Source organism: Rhinopithecus roxellana, chromosome 17 (genome assembly GCF_007565055.1).
Source record: "Rhinopithecus roxellana isolate Shanxi Qingling chromosome 17, ASM756505v1, whole genome shotgun sequence".
NCBI lineage: Eukaryota > Metazoa > Chordata > Mammalia > Primates > Cercopithecidae > Rhinopithecus > Rhinopithecus roxellana.
The window spans coordinates 24655765-24671718 of record NC_044565.1 but is presented as its reverse complement, the minus strand read 5'-3'; the positions used below and the strand labels follow the sequence as shown (position 1 = coordinate 24671718).

The 15954-nt window shown below is 37.2% G+C and overlaps 1 protein-coding gene across 6 annotated transcripts in view; it reads right to left on the bottom strand.

Moving 5' to 3' along the window:
* Nucleotides 1-15954, bottom strand: part of ZNF638 (zinc finger protein 638) — a 99841-nt gene that overhangs the window by 78568 nt on the left and 5319 nt on the right. For all 6 annotated transcript variants that reach the window (XM_010361928.2, XM_010361930.2, XM_010361927.2 and 3 more), the window contains exon 2: nucleotides 580-2098. In XM_010361928.2, coding sequence (XP_010360230.1) covers nucleotides 580-1896 — 1317 coding nt within the window. In that variant the 5' untranslated portion in view covers nucleotides 1897-2098. The remainder of the gene's footprint in view (nucleotides 1-579; nucleotides 2099-15954) is intronic.

Below are 15954 nucleotides of genomic sequence, written 5' to 3'. Positions count from 1 at the left end.
CAGCTGGTCCTAGAATAATTTACTGCACCTTGACTTATTTTTGCTATGAAGTTATTTTAGAGAGCTTCTTCTCGAAAAATACTAAAAATCACTAGTCTACATAAAGTCAGGAAATATTTAGATCAACATTGTGATAACCAAGACAGATATATATGTGCAAGTCTATAATATACTGTCTCTTAAATGTGTGCATTACAAATGGGTTATACCGTCTCTTTGTATTTTCATACTAACAGATCCTTTTAGAGAAAGGTGATTCCATGTGACATTGTCTTGTAAGTACGCAGCTTATGTTACATTAATTTTATGTTGCATAAGTGGGATAACTAAAAGTTCAAAATAAATGGACAAACTATTAAAATATGGTGTGCACGGTCATAGGAATACAGTAAGCCTAATACTAAACTCAGTACTAAGGCCAGAACTACTTAGGATTACAACTATGTATTGAGGCTGCAATTAAAATTACCTTCTGCTATTTCCTTAACACCTAGTTAACAGCAGTATACATATCAGAATTTAGAGAAAACTTTGGCGCTGAGCATCATTATACAGTGATCTTTTTTTAAAAACACTCACCTTCAAATGACTACATTCTACGTTACACAGAGAACACAAATGTGGAAATATTCTTGGAGATGCTGCATAATAATCATTCATCATAGAAGGAGTAGGAAGTCTCTTCATCTTCTGGGCATCAGCATGTGAAAACTTTGGTAGCCAGGATGCTTTCACAATACCAAAGGGAGATCGAATGGGAACGTCAGCCTGTGACTGGTAATTCTTTTTACTTCCTCTTGATCCAACATGTACGTTAGATGAATTAATCACAGGTTCATGTGGGATCCGCTCTTGCTGGCTTACAGCTGAAATTAATTCCGATGAGAAAGGCTGCTGGTTCATAGATGGAGGAATCAGAGATTGACTCATTGTCTGGCTAACTGTTTGGTTAATGGATTGGTTGACGGATTTTATGGGTTCAAGGACTGACTGTCCTCCCGAAATGTGTAAGCCTGACATCTTGGCTCCACTCTCAACTGGGAAAAAGGACCGATTATTGGAGGACTCACCGGGAAAGTCCATTTGGCGAAATACGTCTTCAACAGGAAACATAGAATTACATATCACATTTGGATTGGGAACAGATGCAGAGATGTTCTGCTGTGACTGAAACTCATTCTCGACCTCATCAGTTGGAATTTCAGGATCATAAATACGTACTTCAAGTGGATCTTCTGTGTAGCCATATTTGCTTGCATGCCCATAATCTATCACATTACTTGAAACTGCTTCACTACCAAGGGTTTCTTTATTTCTGCTCTGAGAAGGTAAATTAGGTAATCGGCGCCCCATTTTTCGCATTCTTATATCCCTCAAAATTAATGGCATATTTTCAGGAGTCAGTTGTTCATCAGGATAGCGACTGAGTTCTTCTAGGTCTTCATTAGATAATCCAAAACTTGCTAAGATACTTGAGGCACTCTCTTTTGTATAGCGGCTCTGTACTTTGGGACTCTGCTCTGTAACCTGTGTTACAGAACTCTGTTTCACTGCCACTGATGCAGATATATGAGGCTCATCATCCCACCGACTACCATGAGGCTTCCCCTTCTTCTGTTGTGCTTCATGAAAATCCAGTTTTTCTTTGGTCAATCTTGGATCAGTTCTGTGTTGAGTTACCTGAACATTCATTCTCTGTGGTCCCATGTTCTGATAAGATTCATGGCCAGCAAATCTGTGTGGAATTCCACGTGCTCTCCCTGCTGGGTAAAATCTTGGGAGACCCATAGATCCAGGCCTCATAAATGGTCCCGGAGGCCTCATCCCAGAAGGGTTAGGTGCTCGTGGCCTTTGAAGTGGAAAGTCTCCTCGAGGATTAAACCTGGGTCTCGACATGGCTATTTTCAAGAAAGCCTGATTTAATAAAGTATAAGGTGGTGTTGAACCATGTGAGGCAACGGCATTCAGCTGCTGAAGCGCCAACTGAGTCTTAATCTGAGCAAAGTGCAAAGGAGATGGGCCCAACAGAAGTGGGTTTGCAATGCCCAGGTTCAAGGAATTCACAAGTGGTGCGAAATTTTCCAAGAATAACACAAAGCTGAAAGTTAAAACACAAATATTAGATCATTTTAATTCAAACTACTTCATGAAGTGGGTTCTACAGCCAGTGTAAAACATTTTGAAATAAAGCCATGAAACCATTCTGCATTTCATATACTTTTGGAGTAAGGGCTTACGAGGATTTAAATTTCCCAAAAATTTTCTCTTCTTTTCTTTCCTGAATGCAGAACACAAGCCCCAAACCTCAAGTCAGATTTCATGTACATTGTGTTGTTCTGGGTGCTGTCCTAGGTGCTCAGCAGTAATTACAACTCCTTTTACATAATCTTGAAAAATACTGGGAATCTATTTCACGCTGTAATACTGGGAGAAAAAAAGATGAAGGCATTAAAATACTTATAAATGCACACATATTTAATATGCATGTTATCAGATACACAAATAATGAAAGTAAGAACTGTAAGCCTAAAAGACCCATTTTTGTAAAACACAATCTTCCTTGGAATCAGCCTTCACATCTAATCAATCCCACAGGGCAATTAAACTACACTTAAGTTCGTATTATTAAATAGTTGTTTCTCGTTAGATAAAAATGTGTTGTCAATAACTTGACTACACAGTCTAAGAAAACAGTAAGCAATGGCATGGAATTTGTTATAACACAGAACATAATATGTAACAAAACCAGTAACCCTTCCTTTGGATTCCCTCCATAATCACGGTTTAGACGAATATATATGGATGATAATAATGATTAACTTTATACAGCACTGTCCATATGTCAGTCAGTGTTCTATGAACTTTAAATGATGCTCACAACAATCCTGAGGTATGTACAGTTTTACAGAGGAAGACACAAAGGCACACACAGGTAAAGTAACTTACAAAGACAAGTGACTGCTGAGATTCGTACTCAAGGTTATCTGTTACAATAATCTGTGCTCTTAACCATTAACAGATGTGAGCAAAGTATCTTACAGTTTCCAGGCAATTTATTAGTTAAAACTGGTTGCTGACCAGCCCATCAGACTGTACTACCCACTTCAACACTCTTCTAGATAGAAAACAGTACTTTAGCTATCATTCAGGACCAAGGTCAGCAGCTACATAACTTGGCTTTCCTCCTGCAATTAAAAAATTTATGAGCATACAGACTATGCTGGTGCTTTCTATCAGGACCTCACTTTTATGCGTGATTGAAACGCATGGTGGACAATGTGAGGTCTTGAGGCATCTACAATCATTACAAAAATCAACATCATGGATCCTATTTGCTAACCACCACTGTCTGGTTCAAGCTACAATTCCATCCATTACTTTACTATATACTTTTCTCTTTATTTATATATAATGTTAGTAATTGTTAATTTGGCTGGGAAAATGGTCTTTATCTGGTTAACACCCTCCCTTCCAATCATTCTGCATGCTGCCACCACATTTAACCTTTGCAAAAGGACATTTTTACCACACAACTCCTCTGTTCAAAAATCCACAAATATCTCATTCCCTTTATTTCTTAGCTTTATTGTTTAAGGTCCAACCAATCTAACCAATCTTTCTAATTTTATCAGACAGGTATTTTTGCTACGTCTTTGTTCCTATTCTTCCCAACTCTTTTCATCTCTTCCAATCAAAAACAAACCTTGCCCTGGATGCTGACCTGACTTTATTTATCCTTCAAGGTCACCCCCATTCAACCTCCCTTGACTACCAATGCCGAGAGCGAGTCTTCCAATAACACTTTTTTTTTTTTTTAAAGACAGGGATGCGCTGTTACCCAGGCTGGAGTCCAATGGCGCAATCTCGACTCACTGCAACCTCTGCCTCTCGGGTTCAAGCCATTCTCCTGCCTCAGCCTACCAAGTAGCTGGGATTACAGGCATGCGCCACCATGCTACCTGGCTAATTTTTGTATTTTTAGTAGAGATGGGGTTTCGTCATGTAGGCCAGGCTGGTCTCAAACTCTTGACCTCAAGTGTTCCACTAGCCTCGGCCTCCCAAAGTGCCGGGGTGTGAGCCACATCGCCCAGCATCCAATAACCTTTATTGCTTGCACCATTTTTGGATTCTTAATATCTTATGTTTTTGCGCTCATACACACATGATCTTTTTCAACAATCTAATGTCAACTGAAGGTTTATATTCATGGCTAAGTCTTATCCCCCAAGTATATAAACCCTACTCCTACTCAAAAGATCCTCAAATATTTGTTAAACTATCTAAATGATCACATCCAAAGTATTCATTATTAACATGCACAGGTTAACTTTCAAATTAGAATGAAACACAAAAATACATCAAATACATAGGTTTTTGATTCACCATATACAAGCTGCAGACACAAGCTTACCAAACAATGATACCCAAATTCTATTAAAAAGTTCATTTATAACAAACTCATGGTCTTTTTAAACAATCATAAATTACATGAAATTGTGCCTACCTTCTACATAATAAAATCTCTTCCAAAAACAACTGTCTTCACCCAATCCTAAAAGATACACATTGCTTATGTAAGCAGTTTATCATCTAGTTATTACAATGCTTTCTGAACCACTTATTCCATTTGGTGAAGACTCCTCTTATAAATTCATAAGCACGAGCTCTTCCAAATAATGTTTCTGCCCCAAAATAAAACAGCAAATTTCAATCAGAGTGATCTAATTACTAAACGTAATTGTGAAGAAGTATCATTTGGAAACATCTCCATTTTGAATTCCTTAAAGGCAAAAATCTACTGTGTATTTCCTAATGTGCCCAACATTGCATTACACTGATTCAAGTACACATTTACAGAGGTTAAGAGATAAACTGTATTCTCCAGAATACTACAGTACTCTGAGCGGTCTTCTACAAAGATGTTCCCTTGCCAAGAAAGTTTGAAGGGCACCATACTTGCTTTTTAAGAGGGGAATAATGTCTATTAGCATATTAAAGTCTATGAGAGGCTAGGTGAGGTAGCTCACTCACACTTGTAATCCTAGCACTCTGGGAGGCCAAGGCAGGCCGATTACTCTGAGCCCAGGAGTTCAAGACCAGCCTGGGCAACATGACGAAATCCTGTCTCTACAAAAAAAAAAAAAAACCACAAAAATTAGCCAGGTATGTTGGCTCGTGCCTATAGTCCCTGGCGACTCGGGGGGCTAAGGCTGAAGAATCGCTTGAGCCTGGAAAGGAGAGGTTGCAGTGAGCTGAGGTTGTACCACTGTACTCCAGCCTGAGCAACAGAGTGAGACCCTGTATTTAAAAAAAAGAAAGAAAGAAAAAAGAAAAAAAGCTACGAGAAGCCCTGCTGTAGTTTATCAAAATCCTTTTTACATTTTCCACTTCCCAAACCTGGGTTTCTATTCGTAAAACAGACATTTGCTTCCTATGGTGGGTTTCCCAAAATATAAATGTTAAAAGAGAAACTTTCCTTTTAACATTTATAATGTCTGAAATATTTAGTAACTGGTCATGTCTGAAATATTTAGTAACTGGTAAAGCACATGCAATGAACAATCAAAACATAGGTGTTTTACAGTGTGGAAGCAGACTCCTAAGCCCCTCCTTTGTCTATCACCCTTAAACTGTTAAGGGTTTAAGTTGCTGTAGCATGAGAAGGTAGTGGTGGGGCATCCCTAGGGAAGGAACTAGAAGAGAAAAGGATGTGGGGGTCCACCCTTGGAGTAGCCACTACTTACTAATCATGCTAATCATGGAAGAATTATTTCTGTATTTAACACAGCGGCGTCAGTGTGTAGTCACTATTAGTCCTGCAAAGACACCAGTCTTTCATAGAACAATCTGGAATTCACATGAAGAGAAGAATTAAACGGCATTTTCCCAGTTAAGGAATTTCAACTATCAATATGCAGAGGTATGGCCTGTTTGCATTTTTTAGGAGTCTTTAAAAACCACACCTGACCTCCCATATGGTTAGTCCCATCCTAAAATCTAATATAATGAAGATAGAGTAATAAGTTGGTAGCCCTGGCTCTCCCTAGAAGATCTCTCTCCCTTCTCTACTGGGAAGAAAAGTCAGAGTTCTGTTCAGCTACAGTTATTTACTGAGCATTCTGGTCCCAGGACCTGCTAGCCAGAGGTAGGAAAGTTTCTCTTCTAATATTCATATCCTGGGAAACCTACTACAGGAAGCACTTGTCAATCTTCCAACAGGTCACTTCTGCCAACTTCCTTTCTGAGAACAAGTTTCTTTAACCCTCCTCAACTTTCAGCCAATGCTTCTAACTTATCTCAAGACGCCACACAAATTTCATATTTTTATGTGTAGTATGTATCATTGTAGTTTGTATTTATAGTTACATTTCACACAATAACCCAGTTGATATAAAATCATCATCTTCTTATGCTACCGCATCATTTCTAATCCTGGTAGAGAAGTTTCTGATGAAATACTTTGTCAAAACATCGTTAAAAGAAGAATTATGGGCCAGGTACAGTGGCTCATGCCTGTAACAGTTTGGGGGCTGAGGCGGGTAGATGGCTTGACCCCAGGACTGCGAAACCAGCCTAGGCAACATACAGACTTCACCTCTATAAAAAAATTAACAAAAATTAGTAAAGTGGTGGGGCATCCCTGTGGTTCCAGCTATTCAGGAGGCTGAGGCAGGAGGATCACCTGAGCCTGGGAGGTTGAGGCTGCAGTGAGCCATGATTGCACCACTGCCAGGTGACAGCGCAAGACCGTGTCTCAAAAAACAAGAAAAAAAAAAAAGAATTATAATCAATTACTTTACCATACATTTGTTCAACTGTCCCAGCTTTATTAGAATTCCTACTAAAATCACATGATTCTCAAATTAAAGCATGACACACAATGTTGGGCATTGGTAAGAAGTAATAAAGACATTTTTTAAAATACAGGTGGTTCACATCTGTAATCCCAACACTTTGCAAGGCCAAGGCAGGTGGACTGCTTTGAGCCCAGGAGTTCTAGGCCAGCTTGGGCAACATGGTGAGACCTTATCTCTACAAAAATGAAAAAACCAAGCATGTTGGCTTTTTCCAACTAGCTACTCAGGAGGCTGACGTGGGAGGACTGCTTGAGCCCAGGATGTCAAGGCTGCAGTGAGCTGTTTCCACCACTGTACTCCAGCCTAGGTGGCAAAGCAAAATCCTGTCTCAAAAAATTTATATAAATAAAAAATCTGCCTATGACCTACATGCCAAATAACATATCTTCAATGGTTAAAAAAGTATGTATTATGTTGCCTCTTCTTTGTGAATGAAATTTAAGGAGTATAATGGTCACCCTTCTCTGAGGTGAAAGCATTCCAAGATCCCCAATGGATGCCTGAAACCATGGATGGTACTAAATCCTATGTATACTGCGTTTTTTCCTGTACATACATACCTGTGATAATGTTTATAAATCAGCTCCAGTAAGAGATTAACAATAAAAAACAGAATTAAAATACAGCATAATAAAACTTATATGAATGTGGTTGTTCTCAAAATGCCATTTTCATACTATACTCACCTATTTTTGGCTGGTGGTTGACTACGGGTAACTAACTGCAGAAAGTAAAGCCGTGGTATATACTCATATTTCATTTGCACAATTTTCACTTTTAATTAAAAGTGTTAAGTACATTTTTAATCATTTAGCAAAGTTTGTCTTCTATCATTCATATCCACTCCAAATAAAATGTTTTAACTAAAAGGATGCTTGCTATACTTCAAGCTTTCTATTTATAAAGTATTATAAAGTTTCCCTTTGCAATTACATAATTCTGCAGTCTTATTTTTTCAAATTTAACTTAGGTGCTCCACCAACAGCACTTTTCTTTACTTTGTCACTTAACTTTTATGTCTTTCTCAATCAATTCAAGGGAATAAAATTCCAAGATTAAGTATCAGGCCATTCAGGATATTTTTTTAAATACTAAGTACTCCCAAGAAATTTTGAGAAAGTTTTTCTTAGCAATAAATCTAGACAGTAAGTTCAAATTCAGCTTTTATTCATACAAAATAATTACTGACATCATTGTTCTAGGTAAGGAAGGACTAAAGATATTAAAGCCAGAACAGATCTCTCCTTCATATAGCTAACATTCTACTTTTTCAGATGGAGCTAGTATCTCATAAAATTAGGGTAAACAAAATGATAAAATATATAGTTAAAAATCTCTTGAAAACTTCCCTTTTCACGCTTCTGCAATTATAAAAGCTTGTAGAGAGATTGGAAACTGGTCAAATAAACTATAGTACATCCATATTTTCAGCATCCATTAGGAGGTTTTAGAATGTATCTCCCTCAGAAAAGGGGACACTACTAAGTAAAGGCTTTTAATGACCAGAATCAGAATCCACACAGACAAGACAGGAAAATTCTTCTGGGTTGGAGAGAATTTCAGAATTTGGATACTAAAAGTAGAGGGCAAGCTATTAATTTTAACAGGAGATGGTGTGATACAACAGGAAAATATCTGAGATTTTTTCAGTGGGGAGAGGGGAACATAAAGCAGTAAATTCAAATTCAAACTATAAGAGTCTGTCATCCATTTGTCAAAAAGGTCTATGACTCCCAAAGGGTTAAGAAATTCTATTTAGGGGTGTCAGAATCTACATTTTTAAGGCCTCAATTTACATGGTTAGGAGACAATCTAATCTCTCTTCTATTCCATTTAATTTTCAGGTACTGGCTCTCCTACACTGCTACATGCCTAATGCTTTCTACTGGATCATCACTTCCGTACATCTCAACTTTGCTAAACACTGATTTTTGTTGTTTGTTTTACTTATTGGGAGGCAGGAACATTTAATAGGGAATGACAGTGGGTCACACATTTCCTTCTTACAAGTGTCCATCTAAATCCTGCATGCCACTGTGGGATGGGGTGAGGAGATACATCCTAACAGACCCTTCTTTTTCCCCTTTTTGATTTTAGTGGAAAGGAGTAAGTTCAGAATCATTCACTCACTGTATTAAATATCTTCTGAGAGCCTAAACATGACAGTAACCAGGCTACTTCCTAGTTTTAAAGCCAAATAAAATACAGTTACGTTCCTACAACCAAACTGCTAACAATCTAACAGAAAAAAACAAATTGCAGTAAGGTTTGTCAGCATTATAACAAGGCTGAAGTATCAGAAAAGGATTTCTGGAAGACAGAAATGCTTGAATTGAGTTTTGTAGCATGGCATCTTCTACAGTTTTGAGGAAACTAGTAGAAATGAGATTTCAAATAACAATGTCTTACTAAACATGTGTTTATCAAATTTTCAAAAATTTGGAGTATCCTAAAGTCTTTGGATGAAATACTGTAAGACAGTTGTACTGGAAATGATAATAAGTAAATTATAATTTATTAACTACGTTTTTTGTAAGACAGTTGTACTGGAAATGATAGTAAGTAAATTATAACTTATTAACTACGTTTTTCTGACAAAGGCATAACATTCAAGACAAAAAAAAAAATAGCTTCAGCTAAAACATTAGAATCTTTGCACCCTCAGGACTATCTGATACAAGTCAGCTATGAAGACAGAAAAAAATTGTTAGGAACCAACATCCCTTATGCCATATGTCAGCTACAGTTTTTAGTGGCTTTTTCAATCCTCTGCTCTCTCTATACTAATTCTCTTACCAAATTACCAAGATACAAAAAATAAAATAAAATAAAATAACTCCATTTCTAAACATAAAATTCAATGTATTCCTGTCAATACTTCTCATACGTACTTTTCTTTTTCCTCTCACCACCATCATCGTCCTAATGCCTTTTCTTTGGCTATTACAAACTTTAAATTTACAGTTATCTATGCAGATTCACAGACGCACTGGCCACAAGGGACAGAAGTTACAGGCTCAAGTGCTTAATGAGTAAAATAACGTGTCTGAGATTTTCTTTAAAATAATCTGGGCAGGGGTGAGGGAAAGAGTGAACATGTGTAGTGGGGCAGGGGGCGGTCGTGGTGGTAAATGAAGGGAGTTTGATGAAGTAAGACACGTAAAAATACTGGCTGTGGAAGCTGAGTAATGAGTCCCTAAGAATTTATCTGTGCTTTTTTCACATTTCTGAAGATTTCCAAAATAAAAAGTTTAAGTCCTAAATATTAGGTATGACTTTTTTTTTTTTTTTTTGAGACGGAGCCTCACTGTTACCCAGGCTGGAGTGCAATGACACAACCTAAGCTCACTGCAACCTCCACCTCCTGGATTCAAGCGATTCTCCTGCCTCAGCCTCCCAAATTGCTGGGATTACAGGTGTCCGACACCACGCCCAGCTTTTTGTATTTTTAGTCGAGACAGGGTTTCACCACGTTGGCCAGGCTGGTCTTGAACTCCTGACCTCATGTGATTCACCCGCCTAGGCCTCCTAAAGTGCTGGGATTTCAGACGTGAGCTACCATGCCCGGCCGGTATGACATTTTTAACCAAATGAAAAAAATGGGAAGAGTAAAAAACAACGCACATGAGTTAGTGAAGATGACATCATTCTTCTCAATCTAACATCATCACACCAAAGTCTAACAAAGCCAAATCAGCTAAAAAGCTGATTAACAAGCAATGTATAAATAATAAATTCAGATTTAAGTCTAAAATCATGTAAATTATACCCTACACTCTTCCTTCCCACTTGACTTTTTAACTATTACCAAACAGTTTGATATTTTGCTGTCTTTGTTTCATTCTACCTTTTGGTGGAAAAAATTAATTTGTAAAGTTTAGAAAGTAAAATTAAGCAAAACAAGCAAAGTGATCTTGGTAAGAAACCTCTAAGAATTAGGTTATATCACAACAAAGAAAATAAACCCTCTGCCTTTTTAAGATAAAGATGTAACCTGAAAACAATGTGATAAGAAACAGAAACCAAAGGCAAATTTGGCATTAATACCTGGAAAACCACCAAACAAATTAAGACAGTCATTATAAAACCTTTCTCCTTTAACCCCAGGAGCTCTGGTCATAAAGAGGTTTGTTCGTCGGAAGATTTATGGATAGTCTTCTTATGAAATAAATAACCTGGAAAAACGAGAGTTGAGATCAGGGTTCTTAACTATTAACTTGTTCGGGAAAAAACTGCAATTAAATAGTATTAACCCTTTAAAATACATGTTTTATTCCTAGTTATGTAAGTAATGTGTGCTTGTTACAGAAATAGTAACAACCTGCAAACAAAATCCTTACCAATAAAACCATCACCCAGAGTAAATCAATACTCTGGTATAGTTTCATCTACTTTAGTGTACGTTCATGCATGCATGATGGGCGGGTGTGGTATATCAAACATTGTACAAAATTAGAACTATGCTATTTGCTCTTTTCAATTGACGTTTTATTTTTCTAAATTTAATATTTTCCAAAACTGGATAATAGTGACAAAATATTCTCAACCTTTGAACTGTTTTATTTTAACAAATAACTAATAACTCTCATTTGTGTCCTTTTAAGAACAAAAACATGCCACTGTAAAACAAGAAATATTCAATATAATGTCAACCATAAAAATTCTTTCAGAAACACATAGTAGAAACTGGGTTCTTAAGGAAGCCATGACAGAACGGCTTGATGAATTGAAAAGATAGCGCTATTAGATCCTGTGAGGTATTTCTGAGATCTCCAATACCATGGACAATCAAGAACTGCCTATTATTTTGATGCAGTCTTTCAGAAGGAAGGGAGCCCTTAATTTTCTTTACAGATATGGGTACTTTATCCAAAGCAATCATCAAAAATCAATCCATCAGATAATGGCTCCATTAGACTTATAAGGAAAAGATTTACATCAAACCCTATACTTGGACTTACACTACTTTATAGTTTACAAAGCACTTTAAATATTATCTCGTCTGAGCTTCACAATGACCTTAAGAGCAAAGGAATTCCAGTTTACACATTAAGTAAAACACAGCTAGGAAGTAACAAGATTACAACATCTCCCATTGGTGTTCTTTCCATATACCAGATACATTAAGTATAAATTTACTTTATAACTTTATTTCTAATCATAAAAAAGCACAACACGTTCATAATCCGCCCCCAAAAAAGAAAAACTACCCTATAACATGCAGGAAAGAATAAAAAGTATTCTATAATCTTCCCACAAAATGAAAACTACCACTAACATTATTTTTCTAGACGTACAAACATATACCTCATTTGGTACTGCTTTGTTAGAGCACTATTTGTCTCAGAGTATATAAATTCACTTTGGTACTTAAGAATGCAGTTATTACAATGGCTAGTTAATACAAGAGGTTGATTGTTTATTCAGCTATAAAAACTAGCATGTCATTCTGTGCTTTCCTGGTACTCAATCTGCCAATCTCTCCTACCACGCAGATGAAGCCACTCAGCCAACTTCTTTACTATTAGTTTTTGTCCTCTCTTGTCTCACAAAAGGTATGCAAGTAACAATTCTGAGGGTGCCCAAGTGTTGACAGAGAGTACCATGTTTCATGTTAAAATGCCAAAATGTGGTGCCTTCAAAGAAACAGCCAATGAAATAGAAAGCAAAAATAAGCAGAAAATTAGAAACGTTATTTGGCATCATGAAGGGCAACACCAAATTTCACTACTAACTGCAAGGATTGATAAACACCATGATTTCAGATTCGAAAAGAAATGGAAAACTGCTAATGCATAATGTTAAGAAGAGATCTCCATGAGAACCAGGCATTAATCCCATATAGCAATGATTTAATATTGTTATCAATTTCAGGAAAACGATTTTTTGATAAATGGGCTATTGTAAGATATACCTTTTTATTTCTTAAAAGCATGTACACTGCATACATAAACGGGCCTCTAGAGCACAACATTGTATTTATTGTAAATGATGCTCCCCTGGAGATGTGCACTAGTGGCCTTGCTCTAAACACTCCTAGTAAGGTCTAACAGGTTAGCCCAAGAGAAACCACCTTATCCAAGCTGGAACAAACAAATCTTCCCCAGGATTTTTTGTTAAACTAGAAATGAGAAAAGTGGTAGATGTTTCTAAAATTCAAATGCTGTTAACAGCCCTATTTACTGCTTTACCGAGAAACTGCACCATAAAACAAAAAAAAAAACAACCACTGGAACAGAGGTAAGCAAGACCAAGAAGTAAAGACAATAATGAAGGTATTCAATATACAGTCCCCAATTGTTTCTGAAGCCTAACTGCATCCTTGCCCTCTCTGCCATTTGGTTATTTGCTTTTCTTCATGGAGTCACATGGGCCAAAAAATGCTTCCATTTACCTAAAGTGGGTTCTAAAATCTTCAATTAAATATACCTAAACTGGCCAGGCGCGGTGGCTCATGCCTGTAATCCCAGCACTTTGGGAGGCTGAGGCGGGCGGATCACCAGGTCAGGAGTTCAAGATCAGCCTGCCCAACATGGAGAAACCTTGTCTCTACTAAAAATATAAAAATCAGCTGGGTGTGGTGGCAGGCGCCTGTAATCCCAGCCACTCAGGAGGCTGAGGCAGGAGAATCCACTCGCACCTGGGAGGAGGAGGTTGCAGTGAGCTGAGGTCGCACCACTGCACTCCAGCCTGGGTGAAAGTGAGACTCCGTCTCAAAAAGAAAAAAAAAAAAAAAAAAACTAAACTGACTAAATGCATTAAAAACCATAAGCCTTAAAGTCTTTACAAGTACAAATGAGCATATAGCATGCCACCTTTTGTGTTAAACAAAAAATGAAAATAAGAAAACATACATATACCTGTTTATGGTTAGCATTCAGAAACAAAGGAAAGATAATACAGAAAACGATGAAGTTGGTAATCTACAAGGGGTAATGGATAGAAAGGATTGAAGGGATATGGTAATGTTATTTCACGGAGCATCTTACTGTACAGTTTTAACCTTTGGAAACATGTTAACAATTTACATATATGTTTAAAATCAGTAAGGATGGGATGGAGAAAAATGTCTAACACTGAAAGCAAACTAATCCAATATTTCAAATGCATACCATAATACATTGAAGGGGAAAAAGAAAACTAATGCAAAAACTTAAAACCGCTATTCAATTTATGTACCTCACAGGAGGCCACACCCCCTGAGTGTTACAGCCCCCCCAGGAAAATAAATAAATAAAGGAAACAATTTATGTACCTCAGTTTTGATGGAGCTAAGGGAAAGAGAAGAAGAAGAAATTTTCACTCTTTTTAGTAATTTTATTTTTTGTAGTGGTATGGATGAAGCAATTCTGAAACTACTTTAGACACATCATAGATTTGAGCAAGTAAGTAAATGTTTTGACGGTGCTAGGAACTTAGGGCTTTCATTGTGGAAGACAAGAAATACAAATAGGAAATGGGAGAAAGCAAGAAAGAACTGAACCGCAATAAATTATCAAACACTGGAAAAAACAGGAGTCCATAAATACATAGCAATAAATTAATCAATGGAAAGAAGGGAAGCTCTTACAGAGTGCTGAGTACCTACTAGTAAATGTAGAATAACAACTGAAGTAGAAAATCATTTTGCAACCATCATAGTAAAGAATGGTTCAGGTAAGAATCATGAGTGGGTATTACAGAGGTAAATTCTGATGAGCAGGACATTTACATGGTCTTAAAATGTCTCTCCAGATTAATTCCAGGGGGAGTGGGGGGAAACAAGCACTTTAACCAAAACATATGCTCACACATAGTATCATGCATGAAGGGCAAATGGAAATGGTGAATCTCCAGATCTGATATCCTGGGGACATAGCATTAGTTACGTGATTTTTCTGCCCAGGGACATATAATCTACATCTAATCAAGAGGAAACATCAGATAAATCCAAAATGAGAGATGTTCTATTAAAGAGAAAAGCAAAGCAGATTGTATTCTTCAAAAATGTCAACTTCACAAAAGATAAAGGCACACTGTGGAAATGTTCCAGATTAAAGATTAAAAAGACATAACAACTAAATGCAACATCTGATCTTAGTTTGGTCCTGTCCTGGAAGGGGAAAAAAACTGCTATAAAAAACATTATTGGGTCAATTGACAAAAACCAGAATACAAACAGTAGATTGGTTAATTTTATAGGCTATGCAGTGGCTCACGCATGTAATCTTACTACTTTGGGAGGCCGAGACAGGTGGAATGCTTAAGCTCAGGAGTTCGAGACCAGTCTGGGCAACATGGCGAAACCCCATCTCTACAAAAAACATAAAAAGTAGTCAGGCATGATGGTGCGCGCCTGAGCCAGTACTCCCAGCCACTTGGGGGGATCGCTTGAGCCCAGAAGACAGAGACCGCAGTGAGCCGAGATCACCCACTGGACTCCAGCCTGGGTGACAGAGCCAGACACTGACTCAAAAAAATAAAATAAAAAAAAGATTTTATAAGTGTGAAATTTACTGAAGTTAGTAACTGTGATGACTATGAAAGAAAGTATTTTTAGGAAATACACGCTAAAGTATTTAGGGATAAAGGACCACAATATATGTAACTTAACGTCAAATTTCAGGAAAAAAACATATGGAGGAGACAGGGAACTCCCCCATCACCTGGCACTTAAATTCATTCAAATATAGTGAATGACCCAATATTTCATGTCCAACATTGGACTATATTATCTTATTGTATACAAAGTCAAAAAAAAACTATAAGCAATATGGCAAGAGGCAGAAAACTTGCAGTATAATAAAGAGCATCAGCCTTAAACACATTTTTGGATTTGATCCTTCTTTTCTACATCATGTTCACTTCCTAACTATTGACTGTTGGTCAGCCTATTATGCAATCCATAATAATCTAATCTTTGGGGAAATGTCCACTGACCTGAAGATATCCACCCTGCTAGGAGGGGTGCCAGTGAATGACTTCATGCAAAATTAGTTAACTCCCATAAGTAAAATTTAACACTATTAATTCAGCTTTAGAGAGGTAGTACAGCATAGTGTTTAAGAACTTAGACCCTACATTCAGTGTTTTAACTCTGGTCCTGCTGCTTGCTAAC